This window comes from Stegastes partitus, unplaced genomic scaffold, assembly GCF_000690725.1.
Source record: "Stegastes partitus isolate 25-593 unplaced genomic scaffold, Stegastes_partitus-1.0.2 Scaffold154, whole genome shotgun sequence".
Classification (NCBI taxonomy): domain Eukaryota; kingdom Metazoa; phylum Chordata; class Actinopteri; family Pomacentridae; genus Stegastes; species Stegastes partitus.
Genome location: NW_007577885.1, coordinates 688,005 through 697,442, shown reverse-complemented (window position 1 = coordinate 697,442; position 9,438 = coordinate 688,005). Strand labels below are relative to the sequence as shown.

Sequence of the window (9,438 nt, the reverse complement as noted above, 5' to 3'; positions counted from 1 at the left end):
ATCGTTTTATGTACTTGAGTAGAGGGTGCATAGTTGATGTTTCCAGTTTTTATGGGTTTTTGCTATACAGACAGTTTTAGGTGAAAGAAAGAAGAAGAATGAGAACAATTTCAATAGGATTTCAGCAGCTTGTCTGCTTGAACCCCTAAAAATAATCATCAGAGATCATCATTAAGTCAAGGTTCCACTAACACAAATGACAAAACCCAATATAAAAAATGAATAAATAAATAATTTAAAAGAATGTATGTGTTTGTGTGTAAAATGCCTTAACTGTTAAAGTTATCTGTCTTAAAAATCAGAAGACATTGTGCACATAGGATGTCAGCAGCCACAGTGCACAATCTCAAGTTCACAAACCACAGGTGAGCTATGAAATAAATTAATTTTAATCGACATGGGCAATAAAATCTAATTATATTCAGTGTGTGCTATCCAATAAATTTCTATTAAAAATAAAATAGAGTAAATAAATTAAATTACCCAAAGTAAGCTATAATAAATTACTTTTGTACTTGGTGTGCAATAATGTCTTCTTCAGGGCAGGTCCACAGATATCTGAGGGCTGCCTAATTTCAGCCAGGAGAACTCATCTATCTGATCTCTGTGTGCTTTTACAGCCTGTTATCACAGTGCTGCTACTGTAGGTCAAACTGATAAGTTTCATTTTGACCTACAGTAGCAGCATTGCACTCTTTTCTCAGACTGTGCTCTTAGAGCATCATGCCATTTTAAATTGTGAACTCCTGTAACCCCGTGAAGTCACACGTGCAATCTGAGCAACGTCACCGCTGAGCCCCGCCTTTTAATCACCCTATCTCCCGGCAGCACCCACCTCTCTGCTGTGATTGGATGAAACCGCTCAATCCCCCCTTCTGTGATTGGCCAATTTACATGTCATTTAGAATACTTCATTGTTTGCACACACATGTGCCTCCGCCGGTCTGTACCTTCACGTTCAATATAAAGTTATGCAATGTTAGACTTCATTTGAACATGTTAAAAATGCACAGGCTGCTCTTTAGGTACAGGAAGAAAAAGACCGAGGAGTGAGTTTCATAAGTCTGTATATTAGACATAAAATGTTTAAAATATCTCTGGTGGTGGATGTGTATAAAGCATACCACCACTTAGTGTTTTACATTGCCTATTGCATTGGATCCTTGAGAAATAGTTTAATTCCTCAAAGTACGAAAGTGTTCTCATCAGGTCATGACACAATCCACATTATACAATAAAGAGTGCAAAAATAAAATACTGATTCATTCTGTCAGTTTACACCAAAGGCACCTGGAATTGTTCATAGCCATGCAGTCAGTCCCATAGACTATTTAGAGTCCAGGGTCTGTCCAAGGCCAGACTAAAATATCTGCACAGCAACTGGATGGATGGGACTAGATTATGTACAGACATCCATTCATTCACATTATTTTTTTCTTCACAGTATTATTCGTTTTCTCGATTGATTGAATCATTATTTGGTCAATAAACTGTCAGAAAATGATGAAAAATGTCGAATAGTATTTTTTGAAGCCCATAATGACCCTGTCTTGTCCACAACCCAAAGATATTAAGTAAAAAAAAAAAAGCAGCACAGTTACAGAATGATGACTTTTTCTTTGAAAAATGATTAATCGATTATGAAAATGGTTTGTGATTGATTTAATACTTGACAACCAATGCATATTCATTAGAGCTGCTCTTTTAACCCCTAGAACAAATAAGATAATCTTTGCAATTAAGAAGCAAGCAGAAAGTGGGTTTCTTATTATTTTCACGATACATCTTCACTTGGGATGTAATTTAACTGTGTGCAGGAGAGAATCACTTTGAACTCCAGTAACCTCGTCTCGCAACTTTCTGTTTTTTCTTCGTGTGAATACGGGGGCGTCCAACGAATGACTCCATCACTGGCTGGATCCGGCAGTCCTGCCTCTTTTCTCATTGGACTGTGCGGCCAAGCGGCTGTCAGCCCATGTGGCGTGGCTAGGCAGAATGTGACACATTTAAATTCATCAGACGAATAAAGATTCATAGAAGCACGGAGGCTAACGCTAACCTCCCTACCGCAGCCAGAGCAGAGGAGCCCTCTGGAGTATCGTAGGGCATCGAACACCAGATAATCCACAGAATACATGCTAAACAGCCGCTAGCGACGCACCCAGCACTTCAAATTCGTGACTTTTAAGGGACAGAACGTTCTGAGTGAAACGGGTAAGTTCTCTAAGGTTTATTCAGCTTCCGTTTTGCCTCCTTTCAATCAAATGTATGTGCACAATTATCTGCTACGTCAAAAGAAACGCGTTGAACTGTCTCTAATATGACGGTTTGTGATGCTTCTGTTACACACAAAGTGCTCCGTTAGTTAAGAGCACCACTTGACATCTTTATTTCTTTGCCTTTGCTCACTGTGTAGTTAACATTTCGCTTACATACATGGCGTACTGTAACACAGCTGTTACTGTCACGATAACTTTTACAAGTGCTTCAGCTTCATGGAGCTAAGAGACGTTTGAAGCACCAATTGAAAGATGATCATTCATTCTCTAAGTCATGTATTTGTAGGATTGAAACCGCTAACAACGACGTAGTCACTTTAAATGCAGAAGTAATGCTAAAGCTGTGCGTAGGTCCGGATTACAGTCATACTTTGATTATTGTAAACTGTAGCAGCTGTGAATGCCAGTACCTGCTCCCTGAAACTACAATAAAATCCAGTCTAAGTGATAAACAATGGCTGTGAAAGGGTGCAGCCATGATTCCACTGCAGCCTCTGCACCAGCACATGAATAGAAGTTGTCTTGCCTGTCCTTCAGGCCCGATTTCAGCAGCCACTTTACCACCTCCCTGTTGGATATTTGCCTTCAGTTTACTTGAATATACCTGCTGCATCCCTCACATCTGCCCTGTGATGGACTAGGCGACATGTCCAGGGTGTGTCCTGCCTTCTGGAGCTGGGACAGACTCCAGCCCCCCACTGCCACACCACAGAGGATAAAGCTGTGCATAGGAGATGGATGGAAGCTTAGTTCACTCAAGCCTGTGTTCTAAAAGCTAGCTAACTCAACTGTATTCATAGTCCAGCTAACGTCAAGGGATGGTTGTTCTTCTAAAGCCTTTTCAGACAAGGGATATTTAACATTGCCGCTTCATCAGTCTAGAGAACTGATGACATTCTGTCATTCAGACATATGTCACTCTAATGCTTCATTCAAACAAACCACCAGCACAGTGACTGAGAGAGCACCATGTGTCAGTAAAGCAATGTCACAACAGCTGTGATGGAGCTCGGGACTGAACGTATGGACGGCCGCTATGTGACAAATGATTGAACTGCAGCTGAGTCACTGACTGTGTGTGATACTCACCTGTGTGTGGTGAAGGAAAGTACACAGTGTTACTTGCCGATATGTCCTGAGGAAAGACAAACAGCTGACAGCAACAAACTGAATTTAACATCATGTTTACATTCTGTGAAAACTTGAATTACATGTATTATTTGTGAATCTCATTAGTCTGACTTGTTACAGACTCTGTCCTCGTTGCATTGTCATATTTTATTGACATTTTAGCAATACAAATGAAACTGCTACTTTGGGACTCTGGCAACAATTGTGTCTTTTGTACACTGTGATGTTTTTGCATCAGTGTTGGAAATGTGTTGCTAAAATGTGGAAATAGTCGTCACAGAACTTTGCTTGTGCAATGACATGCAGTTTAGACTTGTGCCGTGTTGCAAGTGATGGAAATGGTACTTGGTCCGACCCAAAGAAGACTGTTCTCACAACTTTCATGGAAAAGTAAGCAGGGTGCTCATTTAGACATGAAGCTGAAACATCCAGATGCTGTCAGATTAGCAAAAGGAAGCACATGTCAGAAAGTGCTTTGGTCTGTCTGCCCAGCGCTTTGGGCCAGACAGAAATATCCAACAGGCTGGAACTGTGTTGGTTATTGTGAACATTGCAGGGATCTGTTACGATTGGAGTGTTGATAATGTGCCTTTCCTCTGGCATTCCGTAAGTGAGATAGAGTAGTCATTTTTGCCCAGCGTGAAGCTCTGTAGGTCACAGGCAACTTGCACCATAGCTGTATAAAGTGTGCCTGGTTGAGTTGGGAATGAGTGACGTATTTAGTCTTCATACCCATATCACAGACTCGTCATTTCCTCCTGCTGAATGTGAGTAAACCAAATGCAGGCCATTGTATTGAAATTCTCTCTGGAATTCTGTGTTTTGCTGCGACAGACAGTGTCTGGCTTTTACATGGCTCAATTAAACAGAAACTTAAGGATGACATTTAGTGCAGTCACTGAAAATACAAACTCAGTGGAAATTGTTTCTCTCCCACTATCAAAACATCACAGTTAACTAAGAATTAATACAAAACTGCCCATGATGCATAGATGAAAGGGTAGTTTTGTGCACTTGGGGCGTTTACTTTTTTATCCATCATGGACACATGTGATCAGTACCAAATTCATTCTGCAAAATGATACCAGATCAGCCAGTCATACAGAGGCATCACCCTCCACAAGAGGAACAATAACTCCAACAGATCTTATGCACCTCACTGAGCCCTGATTTCAACATCATGGAGTCAGTCTGGGAATACATACAGAAAGTGAAGACTGTGATACAGCCTAAGTCCACAGAACAGCGGTTGAAAGTTCTCCAAGAACTTGGAAGAACCCAGCTGCCTACTTACCTGTCAGAATGGGTGCTGGTTTTAGATATTGCTTTGATTTAGATTTTATTTTTTTCTTTTGGCATTTGACCTTACTTTGGAGGAAATGTATTGATAAATGAATACTATTTTGATGGCATGACTTTAATTTTTCGAGAGTATCCTCACTGTACTTTCTGTATTCCCAACTCACAAAGTAAAACTTTCTATTTGATAATAACAAATATGAACGCAGCAATAAATTACACAGAGACACTTTTGGTGAGCTTATTTAAAGTCCATGTAAAGCAATGACAAATCTGTGTTCTGAGTTTGAGCACTGCATGAAACTGTTTTTAACCACCCAGCCAATTTTGAATAATTAAAAGGAATCTCCAGGTACATATTATTAGGTTTTTAAAGAAATAATTAGTATTTTCTGCACTGAAATGCTGGGTTGGGTTCACAGAGGGTGCTGATAGACAGCTTTTTATAACAACCCAAATTAACCGTAATTGAATTAACCATACAAACACACCTACATTTATTTTTAACCAAAAGGGTTAGATGTGAAATCACTAATGGTAGATATGGAATGTTGTCATCACTTAGCAGCTGTAGACGAAGTTACCTAGTATCAAGGAGCAAGTTTTTCTTCTTCATATAGTGGAAGAGGATGACATAGTTTGCAGAGTAATGATGCAGTAATGATGGAGTTTTGTATTTGTTGTCAAGTCAGGTCTTGTTGTGGCATGCTGCTGGATGGGTTAATATCCAGAGTGTTGAGGTTAAGGAGTTGTTGCACAGCTAGACTGATCTTCACAATGCCGTGTCAGCACTGGAGAATGGTCTGGCAGCACTTTGTTGTGCTCTGGCTTGTTGGTTTTTCTTTAAACCAATCACAATCATAATGGGTAGCGATCAACCAGGCTACCGTGGAATGACATGCTACTATAAATATCTGAAGTCTACATCCAGTGTGTCCGACTTAACCTAAAGTGTCTGCAATAAATGTAGAAGCCAATGCAAGCAGTCATCCTCGTTGTTGTCACTGCTGAATTTGATTTAAATGATGTTAGGTACAGCATGCATTGTTACAGAGTCACTATGGAGACGTGTGTTGACTAGCCCAGCTTAGAGTTAGCAGACAGTCTGCTTATGCCTTCAGTTCTGTGCAGGGTGTTAGTATGTGATCTGGGTCAGGCAAGGCTAGATATTGCACTGAAGGTGCTTCATTAGATCTAATCCAAGGCCAGTATATCCTGGAGCCCAAATCCCTTCAGTTACTGAGCCATGGAAAGGCCAGAACATGCAATCATAGGGTGACTGGCCTGTGTTTACAGTCTGATTCTCATGACTTAGACACTATTGCATTTGCGTAGAATGCCAACATATTTTTTTCTTAATCTGCAACATTATTTCAAACTATTTGCTTCTGTCTGTACATTTTTTGTTGTCAGGCTTTGTTCGAATTCAAATTCGAGCATGCATACACATATTTCCAAAGACCTTTATGCAGAGTCAGACCATTGTGAACATAGAAAGATGATGAAATAATTATGAAAGGGATACTTTAAGGATGTGACAAGATTGAAATATTACTAGGTTGTGTCTAGAAATATTTCCATATCATTTTCAACACAGCTGGAACTCAAGTCTGAACTATAAACAGTCACATTCATGGAAAGGCATGCTCAAGCACCGGTACCTCAAGCTGTGTGAAGTCATTTTGGGATGGATTTTTGTACGTTTCAGTAACAGTGTTAATACACCGTCCAATCTTGTGTGGATGATAAATATTGCATGTAAACCGTGGCTGCCTTTCCCACTGTGGTAGGTATGTGTGTCCTAGTGACCTATGTCAAATGACAAAATACCATCGCTTTAGCAGATTGATGAAGCATTTCTAAAATGTGTACAATACATTATGAAGGAAAAAGTCCAAGGATGACAACAGAAAGACCTCTCTCCATTGAGGTGATGACATACTTTAGTTTAGACTGTCCCAGGCTGCTAGCTCGCCGGCTAATGTGTCTGGACCTGCTGACACAAAAAGGCCTGACCTAGAAAAACGGAACAAAGAACAAGACAGACATACGAATACACTGTACAACATGGATGTGCTCTTGGACACCGAGTAGTCTGTCAGCAGACGGTCTGCTGTAAATGCTCTTTCATGCATGCTCAAAGGGACTCATTCCCAAACCTGTCAGTCAACAATTACATATGCTTCAATACAGAAACATGCTAGGTGTGAAAAATGCTTTTACACAACTGCCACCAAAGTCTTTTTGAAGCTTTGCACATCATGCTTAGCTGTAACTTAGAATTTCAAGCATTTACTAGTTCTACATATTTCTTTTCCTGTCAGTTTACTAATATTTTTGAAATGTATCACTTACTGTTGCAGTAATAAGATGTGACAGTATTGCCTGCACTGCTGACCCAGCTTTAATTAATATCGGCTGAAGAGAAACTATTTTTTAAATTGTAAAGCGTTGCTTTTAAAAATGAAAAAATATGCTGCCAATTTAGTAATTTAGTGTTTGATGATTAGGGAACCACCATCATTTGTATAGTTTGTGTCAAACTCAGGTTTATTTAGATGACATCAAGCATCTGTTTTACAGAAGCAGTTTGGAAGCCCTACAAACTAGAGCTGCAACTGTAGATTCCCATATAGATTTTCAATGTCGATAGATCCTCAATTAATCATCAGTTTCCATTAATCAATTAGTTTTTTGATCTATAAAATGTAACAAATACTGTAAAATGTCTAACTGAATTTCCCAAAGCCCAAGGTGATGTTGTTAAATGTCGTGTTTTGTCCACAACCCTAAGATATTCACATTACTGTCATAGAGGAGCAAAGAAACAAGAAAATATTCACATATAAGAAGTGAGACAATTTAGAGACATTTTTCTCAAAGAATGTCTTTCATTAATCTGCTACAAAAGGTTTGGCAATTATTTTGTGTGTGTATATATATATATGGACAGTCGTCCTCAAGTGTATTCATACCCTCCAATTAAAGAAGGAAAAAAACAGCTGTCACTGAAATAAGTTGAAATTGACAAATGTAATGATAAATAAGAATTTAATGACTATCATGACATTGCTTTTGAATTGTGGTTCAACAGAAATATAAAAAAATTTAAAAAAGCAAAAACAACAAAAACACAAGCAAACAAGCATGATGGGACCCGTAAACTAATATTTTGTTGAACAACCCTTTGAGCCAATCACTGCAATCAAGTGTTTTCTGTAACTCTCAATCAGACTTCTGCACCTGTTGACAGGTATTCTGATTTTGGCCCACTGCTCATCAGCAAAGAGTTAAAAATTATTCTTTTCAACCACAATTCAAAAGCATGTCTTTTTCCACTAAATTTTAATTTAAGTTTTTATTTATTATTACTTTTTCCAGCTTCTAGTTATTTGAGTGTATATATATATATATATAGTTGAAGACCTGCCTGGTACTTGATTGGATCAGCTAATATAACATTGATCATTTTTAACATTTATCATGTTTAAAATGTGCTGCTGCTGATTGGTACCACCCTCTCTTTCTGTGTTTGCAGTCATTCATCATGGATGAGATAGTCATAGCTGGGATATCGGGCCGTCTGCCGGAGTCCAATAACTTGGAGGAATTCTGGGAAAACCTCATCAATGGTGTGGACATGGTGACAGAAGACAACCGGCGGTGGACACCAGGTGAAACCTCACATACAGCTGTATTTGATTTAGTCTTTACTGGCCAATGCTCTGCGGTCACTACAGTCATTGAGGATGAAAATATGAAAAGTAATGACCATGCGATCCTCACAACAACATAAATATTGGCAACTACAGGAGGATTTTAATGTGGAGCTTCAGTGACATGAATTTTTGGTTTATTTTGAGAAAGGGTGCATTTGAAGATTTCTGAGTGAGGATGACTCTAGTGCAGATGAACTGAGAAAGACTTTAAACTCACTGAATTTTTATCAGCTGCATATAGTCTTAACATTTCTTAATTGTTTACATTATGTTTAAACTTACCACATGCTCAGTATGTAGATATTAAATGCTGTTGAATACATTTTTAAACAGTTGAATAGGATTTACGCTTAGCCTAGGCGCTTTTTGAACGACAAATCACAAGACTGTTATTGCTGGATTGGACTGTGAGGTTACAATCATAGGCATGGACAGATTATGAAACAAAGTGCCACTGGGAACAGACATGAACGCCAACGGATAGAATAGGAGCATAAGAGCAAGACACCCAACCTGAAAGCAGTCGTTTTGCGTCAAGTTATGGTTCTTTTGATCTCGTTGTGGTTGTTTGCTGTTTGGCATTTACATGTAGTTGTTTCTTTTTGGTGAGTCCTTTGGTAATTTTGTGTCTTTTTGTGGACTGATTAACTTTACAAGAAGAAAACAGTCACTTAACCTTTAAGAGGCTGTATATTGTAGGCTGCACAGTGACTTGGTGGTTAGCAATGTCGCATCACAGCTAGAAATTCCCCAGTTCGTGTCCCGGCCTGGGCCTGGTATCTTTCTTTGTGGCGTTTGCATGTTCTCCCTGTGCAGCGTGGGTTCTCGCCAGGTTCTCTGGCTTCCTCGCACACAGTCCAAAACCATTTTAAGTTTAATTGGTGATTCTAAATTGTCCGTAGGTGTGAATGTGAGTGTGCTTCGTTGTCTGTCCCTGTGATAGACTGGCGACCTGTCCAGGGTGTCCCCTGTCTTCACCCTGAGTCAGCTGGGATAGATTCCAGCCCCCC

At 39.3% G+C, this 9,438-nt stretch overlaps 1 protein-coding gene across 1 annotated transcript in view; it reads left to right on the top strand.

The window, feature by feature from the left end:
- Positions 1–2,007: 2,007 nt before the first annotated feature.
- The window catches only part of fasn (fatty acid synthase), a 42,193-nt gene continuing 34,762 nt past the window's right edge, over positions 2,008–9,438 (top strand). The window contains exons 1-2 of the mRNA XM_008279331.1: positions 2,008–2,214; positions 8,248–8,383. Coding sequence (XP_008277553.1) covers positions 8,257–8,383 — 127 coding nt within the window. The 5' untranslated portion in view covers positions 2,008–2,214; positions 8,248–8,256. The remainder of the gene's footprint in view (positions 2,215–8,247; positions 8,384–9,438) is intronic.